Source organism: Oncorhynchus nerka, linkage group LG5 (genome assembly GCF_034236695.1).
Source record: "Oncorhynchus nerka isolate Pitt River linkage group LG5, Oner_Uvic_2.0, whole genome shotgun sequence".
Taxonomy (NCBI): domain Eukaryota; kingdom Metazoa; phylum Chordata; class Actinopteri; order Salmoniformes; family Salmonidae; genus Oncorhynchus; species Oncorhynchus nerka.
The window spans coordinates 61,216,896-61,230,811 of NC_088400.1; the positions used below are offsets into that span (position 1 = coordinate 61,216,896).

Genomic DNA, 13,916 nt, shown 5'->3' on the forward strand with positions numbered 1-13,916 from the left:
ATTCAGGACTTTAGTGATGTGCTATACATACACATGAAGAACATGCTTGTATTCAGGACTTTAGTGATGTGCTATACATACACATGTAGAACAACAGGCTTGTATTCGGGACTTTAGTGATGTGCTATACATACACATGAAGAACAACAGGCTTGTATTCAGGACTTTAGTGATGTGCTATACATACACATGAAGAACAACAGGCTTGTATTCAGGACTTTAGTGATGTGCTATACATACACATGTAGAACATGCTTGTATTCAGGACTTTAGTGATGTGCTATACATACACATGAAGAACATGCTTGTATTCGGGACTTTAGTGATGTGCTATACATACACATGAAGAACAACAGGCTTGTATTCAGGACTTTAGTGATGTGCTATACATACACATGAAGAACATGCTTGCATTCGGGACTTTAGTGATGTGCTATAGATACACATGAAGAACATGCTTGTATTCAGAACTTTAGTGATGTGCTATACATACACATGTAGAACATGCTTGTATTCAGGACTTTAGAGATGTGCTATACATACACATGAAGAACATGCTTGTATTCGGGACTTTAGTGATGTGCTATACATACACATGAAGAACATGCTTGTATTCAGAACTTTAGTGATGTGCTATACATACACATGTAGAACATGCTTGTATTCAGGACTTTAGTGATGTGCTATACATACACATGAAGAACATGCTTGTATTCGGGACTTTAGTGATGTGCTATACATACACATGAAGAACATGCTTGTATTCAGGACTTTAGTGATGTGCTATACATACACATGAAGAACATGCTTGTATTCAGGACTTTAGTGATGTGCTATACATACACATGAAGAACATGCTTGTATTCGGGACTTTAGTGATGTGCTATACATACACATGAAGAACAACAGGCTTGTATTTGGGACTTTAGTGATGTGCTATACATACACATGTAGAACAACAGGCTTGTATTCGGGACTTTAGTGATGTGCTATACATACACATGAAGAACAACAGGCTTGTATTCGGGACTTTAGTGATGTGCTATACATACACATGTAGAACAACAGGCTTGTATTCAAGACTTTAGTGATGTGCTATACATACACATGTAGAACATGCTTGTATTCAGGACTTTAGTGATGTGCTATACATACACATGTAGAACAACAGGCTTGTATTCGGGACTTTAGTGATGTGCTATACATACACATGAAGAACAACAGGCTTGTATTCGGGACTTTAGTGATGTGCTATACATACACATGAAGAACAACAGGCTTGTATTCAGGACTTTAGTGATGTGCTATACATACACATGAAGAACATGCTTGTATTCAGGACTTTAGTGATGTGCTATACATACACATGTAGAACATGCTTGTATTCAGGACTTTAGTGAAGTGCTATACATACACATGTAGAACATGCTTGTATTCAGGACTTTAGTGATGTGCTATACATACACATGAAGAACAACAGGCTTGTATTCGGGACTTTAGTGATGTGCTATACATACACATGAAGAACATGCTTGTATTCAGGACTTTAGTGATGTGCTATACATACACATGAAGAACATGCTTGTATTCAGGACTTTAGTGATGTGCTATACATACACATGTAGAACAACAGGCTTGTATTCGGGACTTTAGTGATGTGCTATACATACACATGAAGAACAACAGGCTTGTATTCAGGACTTTAGTGATGTGCTATACATACACATGAAGAACAACAGGCTTGTATTCAGGACTTTAGTGATGTGCTATACATACACATGAAGAACATGCTTGTATTCAGGACTTTAGTGATGTGCTATACATACACATGTAGAACATGCTTGTATTCAGGACTTTAGTGATGTGCTATACATACACATGTAGAACATGCTTGTATTCAGGACTTTAGTGATGTGCTATACATACACATGTAGAACATGCTTGTATTCAGGACTTTAGTGATGTGCTATACATACACATGAAGAACATGCTTGTATTCGGGACTTTAGTGATGTGCTATACATACACATGAAGAACATGCTTGTATTCAGGACTTTAGTGATGTGCTATACATACACATGAAGAACATGCTTGTATTCAGGACTTTAGTGATGTGCTATACATACACATGAAGAACATGCTTGTATTCAGGACTTTAGTGATGTGCTATACATACACATGTAGAACAACAGGCTTGTATTCGGGACTTTAGTGATGTGCTATACATACACATGAAGAACATGCTTGTATTCAGGACTTTAGTGATGTGCTATACATACACATGAAGAACATGCTTGTATTCGGGACTTTAGTGATGTGCTATACATACACATGTAGAACATGATTGTATTCAGGACTTTAGTGATGTGCTATACATACACATGTAGAACAACAGGCTTGTATTCAGGACTTTAGTGATGTGCTATACATACACATGAAGAACATGCTTGTATTCAGGACTTTAGTGATGTACTATAAATACACATGTAGAACAACAGGCTTGTATTCAGGGCTTTAGTGATGTGCTATACATACACATGAAGAACATGCTTGTATTCAGGACTTTAGTGATGTGCTCTACATACACATGAAGAGCGACAAGTTTGTGTATAAATCGGGATCTGCTCCTTAATCTACCTACAGATGATAAAACGATGTAATCTCTAATCTCCCATAAAGGAGTGTGGAGATTACTACTATCCTCTGAATACCTCTGCAGAATGCATGATATTACAATACAATGGAATATATTACGTTTTTGCATGTTCTGATTAGGGACTGATACATTTCTGGAATATGATCCTAACCAACGACACATTGTTTTTTTGAAAGACTTCCCAGTCAATTGCTGGGAGAAAGTGTTGCTGACACAAGACTTTATTAAGGCATATGATCAATTGACCAACTTCTATGGGAAATAATAACTGAATGGACCTTTGATCTAGTTCAGGGTTTCCCAAACTCGGTCCTGGGGCCCCCCCTCGGTGCACGTTTTGGTTTTTGTTCCAGCACTACACAGCTGATTCAAATAACCAACTCATCATCATGTTTTGATTATTTGAATCAGCTGTGTCGTGCTAGAGAAAAAAACAAACGTACACCCCAGGACTGAGTTTGGGAAGCCTGGTCTAGTTAAACCCAGGTCTATAGAAACTACACAGAGAGAACACACTAATGACAGAGTTACCTTATACCAACTTGGCTAATTAATGTCGGAAATCATACCTCTCTCTCTCTTGCCTTATGCAACGAAAGAAAGGGTGAATGAGAACCGGGATGCTGTGTCTAATGATGTATGAAGAGCATGCTCAGAGGTTTTGTGTGCATGTGTGTGTGTGTTGATGATCTATACCGAGTGTCTGGAACACACACACACCTCGGAGTGTGAGACATCTGCTGTACATGAATACACCTGGGGCTACACCTCCACTGATAAACACCTTCTGATCATATATGATCCGTTTTATGTTAATGACTTATTCTTATTCATTTTCGTCCTATCTGATGGGACTTCCTTGTTATATGTGTTTGTGAAATGGCTTGTGACAGAGTTAAGTGAAATTCACTGTAAATACAGTTTGAATTTCAATCTACCCTCTGAACTGACTGGGAGAGGAGCTTACATAAAACAGCCTTCTCTTCAGATGGGAATCTTGAGCTGAGGGATTTAACGGATGACAAATTGACTTAAGTGCAGGACAAGATTAATGTCAGAAATTTGCCACCAGATGGGTTTTTTCTCATTTTCTCATGGTCTGCTTTGGGTCCTAGTGCCAGTGAAACATGGAGGAGGAAGACAACGCTGAATCATCAGTGTACTGGATTATGTGCACAAAACACATATTATTAGACTACTAGACTGCAGTGGGTCCTGGGTAGGATGTTTTATCTCTCCTATAAAACAAAGCAAAATGTTAATAAAATATTTTTGTCTATTCTGTCTATTCTAGTAGTGGTGTCTCTTTGCGGAAGAAACACATTAGCCGATGTTCACAGGCTCTGAGTAAAAGCCGTGTCCGTCCGCCTCAGGGTTTGATTTCAATTTATTTTCAATGAATTGAGGAAAATAAACTGTCATCGAAGATAATGGGCAGTTTTCCAGTTCATAGCCAATGATTCAATGCAATTTGAATTTGATTGTTCTGAGATGGAATTGACCCCAGAACAGGTAATTATGTTATCTTTATACTTGGGTGAGACAGTGAGGTTTGCCTCCTCTCTCTCTCTCTCTTTCCTACCATTGCAGCTGACTGTGGAAGAGCAGACCTGACAAATGAAGCAGATTCTAAGGTTGGAGCAGTGTGTTGCTGCTGTGAGGAGCACGCCAGCCATGCTGGACTCAGTGGCACGGTGCTCTTATTAGTGATTGGCAGTAACCTCACATGACTCACTGATGGGGTTGGTCAAGGTAGATTATGTGGAAAGTAGGACGGAGGTCAAGAAGGGAGGGAGGGAGGGAGGGAGGGAGGGATGTGTGTGTGGGTGGGTGGGTGGGTGGGTGGCTCTGGGTGGGTGGGTGGAGGGAGGGAGAGGGAGGGAGGGAGGGAGGGAGGGAGGGAGGGAGGGAGGGAGGGAGGGAGGGAGGGAGGGAGGGAGGGAGGGAGGGAGGGGGAGGGGGAGGGAGGGATGGATGGATGGATGGATGAATGAATTTTAGCATTAGGGCAGAGCCTAATCCTGATTATGTTGGTTAGGAATACGAGATACATCCACATTCACCCACGCTGGTCGCTCCAATGAAAGTAGTCTGATGTGACAGGATCTGATGTGACCTTTCATGCGTTAGCCTGACTGAAGCTTCCCATGCTCTGGAGCTGCATGGGGACTGCCTGGAAATGCCAACGCTGTCAGAGCCCTGGCACAAGTCCTGACACAGCCTCGACCAGGGAGACCAGATGATGGGGTGTTTGTGAGATGACCCGAGGGCAACAATAGACAGATGGCAGCTCTGTCTCCACTAAAGACCATAATGTCCCCATAGATGCTCCATGCTAGCCTATAGGCTAGCATGTGGCAACCTCTCAATTTCCCATGTTAAAGTCCCAGTGCAGTCAAAAACATGCTTTTCATGTGTTTTATATATATTTCCACAATATGAGGTTGGAATAATACAGTAAAATTGTGAAAATGATGATAGTGCCCTTGAAAAGGCTGCCTGAAATTTCAGCCTGTTTTGGTGGGATGGAATTTTGGAGTGACATCAACAGGAGGCAAATAGGTTAATAGACCAATAAGAAAGAGAGTTCCAAACCTCACTACCAATAACAGCTTGTTTTCAGTTATCCCCTCCCCACTCAGACAACTTCCAGACAGTCTTAGAAAATATCTTTGTTGAGAAATTGCTCTTTGCTAATATTTTACCATTTTATCTGAGATTTTTTTCTCTCAAATTAAGGTAATAAATTGCTACCCAGAAATGATTTGATCGTAAGATTCAAATTGAAACTTGGAACCTTAACAAACCAGTGCCATGGTTCAGGTCTGATCGTTTCATTTCCATGCTTATTCTTCTTATACAAGCAGATCATATTTCTGGAATACTTACGTGCGTTGTACCAGATTTACTGTTTCAGGTTTTACTATCTCAGTCTTTATGGTATTTTATAACACCCTCATAATCGTTAATTATCTTTGAACTCTTGATATCAATAAAAAACCATGGGGATAATCTACAGTGCTCTACTTGTATTATCCCCATGGTTACAGTACATCCTAAAGCTACAGTCAGAAGTATGGGATCAGGACCAACAAGAGGACAAATGCACCAACCAAAAAGTCAAGCCGAACCCAAAAGTTAAAAACCTTGTTTATTTTTTAACTAGAAGTGTTTCAGCCCTTCTACCCCGAAATTGAATAACCCTGACATAGAGGCAGTTTATAATGTGTTTATAACCATTTTATTTATAAAGGGGTAGTGTACAGTAGCCCTCTGTGAGGATAACTACTGCCTGTTAAAGCCTTCAGAAAAGGGCTGATTAATTTTCAACAGGAAAATGAGTGCAAGTGGGGGAAATTGTAAATATCTTTAGTCAAGCGCCTTGTCTTCTATGTGTTTAATCAAGCTCTATTCAAAAGAGAGGCTAATCATAGTATTTTAATACAAACCATAATGATTTTAATCAGTGTTCAAGCTGGGTTGGAACAAAAGCCTGCCCACTGCAGCCCCCTAGGGCCAGGTTGCCACCCGTGTTGCATGCTATTGTTCCTGTTATAGAAATGTAGTATAGGCTACATTATTCTTTCAAACCTATCTGATCATTGAATATAATTCTGTCAATGTACACTTGCATCTCACACTGTTTCTCCTGGCCACAAACAGTTTAGGCTCTACTGATTAGCTACAGGAACAAGAATCAAATTGAGACCCCATACCGTCGGTCCCTCTGAGCATCCTTCTTGTCTTTCTTGTTCATCACTACAGGCACGCAGTTAGTCAGCTCGGTCCAGTCCGCATGTAGACCACAACTCCAGCCAGTAGAGAACCTGGAGAAAAGCCAGGACTCCGCTTTGCCCGGGCGGTGACAGGTACATTTCTTCTGCCCTGGCATACAATCACAGGGCTGTTCGAGGTGAATGTTTCGGACAAGGTGCCGTCCGAATGTAGTCCCACCGGTCTTCTGGATGTGAAGGAACACTATAACGTCATCTCCTTTGATGTTGAAATCCACGTTTCGCTCAAGGTCTCGGTCAGTAAAATTGAATTTGGACAGAGTTGTTGAGGAACCCTCCGACTCTAGCCCTTCTTGGTACGCGTAAATGTCGTCCCCAGAGTGATATTGGCGGAACATTCCACTCAACTTGTCCCCAGTTAGAAAGCGACAAGAGTTACTGCCGGCTGGACAAATGTACTGATAGCCTATCATCAAGAAGACCACGGCCAGTATTGGAATCAAAATGAGTTTGTTGGATTTATCCTCCATTGTGCGTGGTGAAATAGTCATGCCATTGATAAAAGCGGTAACATAAAGTCTCCAGCCAAACCAAATGCTCTAACTCCTCGTGCAACCTGCTTCATCGTAGCCTAGATGGTTACAGTTGTCAAACTTGATGTCTCCTTTGGAGCGATGAACATCTCTCTAGACAGGCAGCCTATTTATTTCCAGCAGCAAAATGTTTTAAAAAACTATTCCCAACGCTATGCCAATGTATCGTCTTCTATTGTCAGAGGCAAAGGAGACATTTGTGAAATTTGAAAAACACACATAGCCTACCCGGGGTAGTCTATCTCACGAGCGCGCAGCTGATTCAGCATCTTCTTCGACAACGGCTCTGTCCGGAGGCGGCGACTGCAAGCTCGCATAAATGCATCACGCTGTCATTAGTAGCATAACCACCAGGCGCACACGCACTATCCATGCATCTCTCTATAGCCTACCGGTTCACTGTTCATTTTAAACCTTTGCGTCACCACGACAATGTTTTTAAATAATACTTTTGTGTCGCTTAAGGCTGGCTCTTCAAGTCAACATCTCAACAACAATTGTTCATCTGTGCGCAGGGCAATACATTGAAAGCGGAGGATAGAGAGCCATCTACATATGAACCAATCATTTATTATCACTTGCTGTAAAATCGACCAATCCATGAACATAGCCTACGTGAAATACCCATTGGCCACCATAACAATATTCGCACTAAAACATTACTTTTTAAGCCAATCGAAACGGGGATACATGATTATGCCTATAGCCTACACTGGCCAGCCTCATGAATGGACATCAAATTCCTTTTTCGTCTGTTTGCAAAGTCGTTTCTGATGTCAAACTTCTGGTTTATCAAATTCCTAATAGTAACTACATGACTTTCAAACAAATGTCGTATGTCTTCTTGGATTTAAAGTGAGCCCTGTGCTGAGCTGAACGGTCTATACTAGGCTATAGGGTTCCGGAACCTTGGACAGGTCTAATAGCGACAGATTAAAGGAAGGCAAAGCACCTTTGCAACCACTACGTTGGTGTGGGTGTGTGTCAAATCAAATGTTATTGGTCACATACACATATTTAGCAGATCTTATTGCTGGTGTAGTGTAATGCTTGTATTCCTAACTCCAACCGTGCAGTAGTATCTAACAATTCACAACAATATACACAAATCTAAAGTAAAAGAATGGAGTTAAGAAATATATAAATATTAGGATGAGCCATGTGAGTGGCATTGACTAAATACAGTAGAATATAATACAATATATAGATAGGAAATGAGTAAAGCAGTATGTAAACATTAAAATTACATTATTAAAGTGACCAGTGATTCCTCTAAGGTGCAGGGTTGAGTAACTGGGTGGTAGCCGGCTAGTGATGGCTATTTAACAGTCTGATGGCCTTGAGATAGAAACTGTTTTTAAGTCTCTCGGTCCCAGCTTTGGTGCACCTGTACTGACCTCGGCTTCTGGATGGTAGCGGGGAGAACAGGCCGTGGCTGTTCTCCCTGCTAAAGTGGGTCTAGGGTGCCAGGTAAGGTGGAGGTGATATGATCCTTAACTAGCCTCACAAAGCACTTGATGATGACAGAAGGGAGTGCCACGGGGCAATATTCATTTAGTTCAGTTCATCTTGAAGCAAATGGGGACAGCAGACTGGGATAGGGAGAGATTGAATATGTCCGTAAACACTCCAGCCAGCTGGTCTGCACATGCTCTGAGGACGCAGCTAGGGATGCCGTCTGGGCCGGCAGCCTTGTGCGTGTGCGTGCGAACGCAAGTGCGTGTGTGTAATCATTTCCTGATGATTTTCTTTGCAATGCACCTCCAACATTACCGCCTTTTCCAAAATTACACCATAACCTGAATGGCCTTGCAGGACAGTGTGCATAGCCCACTCGTGCAGGACAGTGTGCATAGCCCACTCGTGCAGGACAGTGTGCATAGCCCACTCGTGCAGGACAGTGTGCATAGCCCACTCGTGCAGGACAGTGTGCATAGCCCACTCGTGCAGGACAGTGTGCATAGCCCACTCGTGCAGGACAGTGTGCATAGCCCACTCGTGCAGGACAGTGTGCATAGCCCACTCGTGAAGGACAGTGTGCATAGCCCACTCGTGCAGGACAGTGTGCATAGCCCACTCGTGCAGGACAGTGTGCATAGCCCACTCGTGCAGGACAGTGTGCATAGCCCACTCGTGCAGGACAGTGTGCATAGCCCACTCGTGCAGGACAGTGTGCATAGCCCACTCGTGCAGGACAGTGTGCATAGCCCACTCGTGAAGGACAGTGTGCGTGAATATAGCCTATTCTCATGCTGTTCTCAATCTGCATCATAATGACTGTAAGTGCTTCCACTAAGCTTTTTAACAAATGCATGTTTCTTAAGCTTTTATACCGATCTCAAGCTTTTGTTGAGATTTTCCTGAAACCCCCACCATCATAGGCTTTTATGACGATGTGGTGAAGCACTTTAGTATTCCATCGTCTTTTTGCCGTGACTGCTCCAGCACATGGCTCCTGCCCCTGCCCCTGCCCCTGTCCTGTCCTGTCCTGTCCTTCCCCTGTTCTGTCCTGCCCCTGTCCTGTCCTGCCCTGCCCTGCCCTACCCTGACCTGTCCTGCCCTGCCCTGTCCTGCCCTGCCCCTGTCCTGTCCCTCTCCTGTCTTGTCCCGTCCTGTCCTGTCCTGCCCCTGTCCTGCCCCTGTCCTGTTCTGTCCTGCCCCTGTCCTGTCCTCTCCTGTCCTGCCCTGCCCCTGTCCTGTCCTGTCCTGTCCTGTCCCTGTCCTGTCCTTTCCATATCCTGTCCTGCCCTGCCCTGCCCTGCCCTGCCCTGCCCTGCCCTGCCCTGCCCTGCCCTGTCCTGTCCTGTCCTGTCCTTCCCCTGTCCTGTCCTGTCCTTCCCCTGTCCTGTTCTGTCCTGTCCTGCCCCTGCCCCTGCCCTGCCCTGCCCTGCCCTGCCCTGCCCTGCCCTGTCCTTCCCCTGTCCTGTCCTGCCCTGTCCTGTCCTGCCCTGCCCTGTCCTGTCCTTCCCTGTTCTGCCCTCTCCTGTCCTGCCCCTGTCCTGTCCTGTCCTGTCCTTACCCTGTCCTGTTCTGTCCTGTCCTGTCCTTCCCCTGTCCTGTCCTGCCCTGTCCTGTCCTGTCCTGTCCTGTCCTCCCTGTCCTGTCCTGTCCTGCCCTGTCCTGTCCTGCCCTGTCCTGTCCTGTCCTGTCCTGTCCTGTCCTGTCCTGTCCTGTCCTGTCCTGTCCTGTCCTGTCCTGTCCTGTCCTGTCCTGTCCTGTCCTGCCCTGTCCTGTCCTGCCCTGTCCTGTCCTGTCCTGTCCTGTCCTCCCCTGTCCTGTCCTGTCCTGCCCTGTCCTGTCCTGCCCTGTCCTGTCCTGCCCTGTCCTGTCCTGTCCTGTCCTGTCCTCCCCTGTCCTGTCCTGTCCTGCCCTCCTGTCCTGCCCTGCCCTGTCATGTCCTGCCCTGTCCTGTCCTGCGGTAACATAATCACAGCTTTGATCAGCACCGGAAAAATGTGACATTGTGGTTTGTGTCACTGCAGCCAGGAGAACAAAGCCATAAGCTGTGAGTGTTAGATAAACACATGCCGGGCTTTAGCGGTGAGAGACTGTGGATAATACAGCAGAAGTTGTGTTGTAGAAAGGGTTGAAGGCAACAGCTGTGTCCTCTTATAGCGCAGAGATCACCGCTGTTAAGGGACCCCGCGCAGTTGAATGAGTTCAAACAGAACACGACAACAAACTAGACAGATAAGTTCTCGCCATTTTCCTCTCCTCGTTGGTTGAACATTAACCCACTTGCCAAACTGTTTGATGGTCACATGGACACCTTTGAACAGACGTTTGGCAGTTGGAGCCATTCCCAATGCCACAATCATTGATTACAGCTGATTGAGCTGATGGACATTACTCAATAAGGTTGGGGTCTTATTATTCAATTGAATCCAGTCTAATCAGGAGCAGAATTTTAAAAATCCAGTCCTGGTGACTGTAAACATCAACATCAGCTGTCCCGGCTAACAAATGTTGGTTCTCAGAATCGCTACGGGAATGTTCTGTGCTAGCTGGCTACCCCCTTGGCACCAGTCCCAGTTAGTGAGGTGTGGTAAAGAGTCTTGTAATTCTGTGGCTGTGATGTTTATAGGGCCTGAGACTCAGACAAGCAGGCAGCGGTATGAGGAACAACCCCTCAGAGTGCAGACTCAGCACCTCACCGCTGATATACAGCCCCGACGGGCACAGGCGACTACAGGATATTAGATATTTTTTTATATATACATTTTTTAAACGTTCCCTGGTGTCCTGAGATGTGAGGACAGATCATGTGACTGCATTCATGCTCTGTTTATGTGTTGTATTTCTGTCCTAGAACTGGATCACATTGAGGGGGTACATAACATGTCCTCTCAGTTTCAATAGTTCTGAGTAGTTCTGGTTGAAGAGATCCAAGAGAAATCCTCATTGGAGAGCTGAGATGGCCCTCCAAATCAACACACTTTCTGGACAGGAAGTGACATCTAACTTCTTAGGTGCATGAATCACACACTGTGCCATTCGCCTTGGCTGCATATAACTGACTGTGCGTGCATATGTGTGTGTTTGTGTGTGTGTGTGTGTGTGTGTGTGTGCCAGCACATAAATGAGTTAGATAGAAGCCCTTTGCTTCTGTAAAGACCCCCTGCCCTGTGGAGCTCCAGTGCCAAGCTTCCGCCCCCCACTGTCCCCCATGGTCCAACTACACAATGGTAAAGCTCCCATGTCTTCCTCTTGGGCCTATATAAAAGCCTTCTCGCTCATGCTCTGCCCACCAAGGTTACCATGGCAGCTATGATTGCTCTGTGTGACAGGAGGGCCATTACCCACTTTCCTATCCAAACAGGAAATACACAGAACCTGTCTCTGTGATTTGGCAGGAAATTGGGGAGTTGGAGGAGGACTGTTGGGTTCCAACCGGAGTCTGTCACCTCAGCCTTCCAGCGCGTTGCCATCGGGCCAGGGCTGTGGGAGGAAGTACTCACCACTGCAAGGCCTTCTACCGCTCTGCGGGGGGGTTTAAAGCTAGAATTAAACTAGTTGAAACGCATGTACTGGCAGCTTTGACATACTGCATGGTGCAATCCATGGACGCACAAGCATCAGAATCCTTCCTGTGAATTAATGCGTTCATGTTTTGTTTTTTACATTAAAATATGTTAATTATAAGTGCTGCTGTGTGAGATAAAGAGCTTAGATGTGTCATCAAGTGTTTCCGACGGTGTTTTACCTCCCTCTGTCTCCTGCTGTTGATTTCACAGGAGTGATCCAGTGCTGAGGTCTCCTCTCTGCAGGTAGTCTCCTCTCTGCAGGCAGTCTCCTCTCTGCAGGTAGTCTCCTCTCTGCAGGTAGTCTCCTCTCTGCAGGTAGTCTCCTCTCTGCAGGCAGTCTCCTCTCTGCAGGTAGTCTCCTCTCTGCAGGTAGTCTCCTCTCTGCAGGCAGTATCCTCTCTGCAGGTAGTCTCCTCTCTGCAGGTAGTCTCCTCTCTGCAGGCAGTCTCCTCTCTGCAGACAGTCTCCTCTCTGCAGGTAGTCTCCTCTCTGCAGGTAGTCTCCTCTCTGCAGGTAGTCTCCTCTCTGCAGGCAGTCTCTTCCCTGCAGGCAGTCTCCTCTCTGCAGGTAGTCTCCTCTCTGCAGGTAGTCTCCTCTCTGCAGGCAGTCTCCTCCCTGCAGGTAGTCTCCTCTCTGCAGGCAGTCTCCTCTCTGCAGGCAGTCTCCTCTCTGCAGGTAGTCTCCTCTCTGCAGGTAGTCTCCTCTCTGCAGGTAGTCTCCTCTCTGCAGGTAATCTCATCTCTGCAGGCAGTCTCCTCTCTGCAGGTAGTCTCCTCTCTGCAGGCAGTCTCCTCTCTGCAGGTAGTCTCCTCTCTGCAAGTAGTCTCCTCTCTGCAGGCAGTCTCCTCTCTGCAGGTAGTCTCCTCTCTGCAGGTAGTCTCCTCTCTGCAGGCAGTCTCCTCCCTGCAGGCAGTCTCCTCTCTGCAGGCAGTCTCCTCTCTGCAGGTAGTCTCCTCTCTGCAGGTAGTCTCCTCTCTGCAGGCAGTCTCCTCTCTGCAGGTAGTCTCCTCTCTGCAGGTAGTCTCCTCTCTGCAGGTAGTCTCCTCTCTGCAGGCAGTCTCCTCTCTGCAGGTAGTCTCCTCTCTGCAGGCATTCTCCGGGCAGAGGGGAAATGATCCATTGCAGCAAGGACCATTGTAGTAATTCCTTGACTGTGTGGTGCTGTTACATTGATTGAGTTACGGACATAATTGAAGGAGATAATGAAAGATTTCAAGAAGAAAATAAAAAACAAAGTGTAAAGAAACTCAACCACACACTAGTTATTTTGATCATATTCTTTGGAATTTCAGGCATGTACTGTATATTATTGCGTATGTCACATTTCAAAGGACACATTTAAAATGGGTCAAAAGTGTGAAGCTCTGAGAGTGAATTCTCAGGTGTCCTTTTGCCTTGGCCCTGATAAAATAATTTGAAAGATGTCAGTGTTTATTATAAATCGCACTATAGTTGTGTAATGGATGCATTAAAAAGAAGGTCTCAAGTCAAACCATAGATGACTCAGTAATGGGTGAAACGGGATACATACAATTATTTTTGGATTAGCATAGGATTCCAATAGATGTATATAGCAGAGCTGGGTTCAAATACTATACTAAATCATTCAAATATAAGGGTTTGCTTGAGTCTGTCTGGAGTACCAAATGGATGGGTTTGCAGTTTTGGTCTTTGAAATGATTTCATATAGTATTTGAACCCAGGTCTGGTATATCGGATGGATGCATAGACGGGTTGGTTGTTTAGCAACAAAACCAACGCATATGCAACTAACTATGGGGAAAAAAACAGACCGGGTTGGCTTAGATTGTTGACAACATGTAAACTATATGTTTATTGAAAACATAAATACATTTTCACAATGAGCACTAGTTCGTTCCAGTTGTTGGTTAGCTAGCTAACACATTTT

At 44.9% G+C, this 13,916-nt stretch overlaps 1 protein-coding gene across 1 annotated transcript in view; it reads right to left on the minus strand.

The window, feature by feature from the left end:
• The window catches only part of LOC115129767 (heparan-sulfate 6-O-sulfotransferase 3-B-like), a 76,964-nt gene extending 69,476 nt beyond the window's left edge, over positions 1-7,488 (minus strand). Inside the window, exon 1 of the mRNA XM_029660465.2 lies at positions 6,373-7,488. Coding sequence (XP_029516325.1) covers positions 6,373-6,941 — 569 coding nt within the window. The 5' untranslated portion in view covers positions 6,942-7,488. The remainder of the gene's footprint in view (positions 1-6,372) is intronic.
• Positions 7,489-13,916: the final 6,428 nt, after the last annotated feature.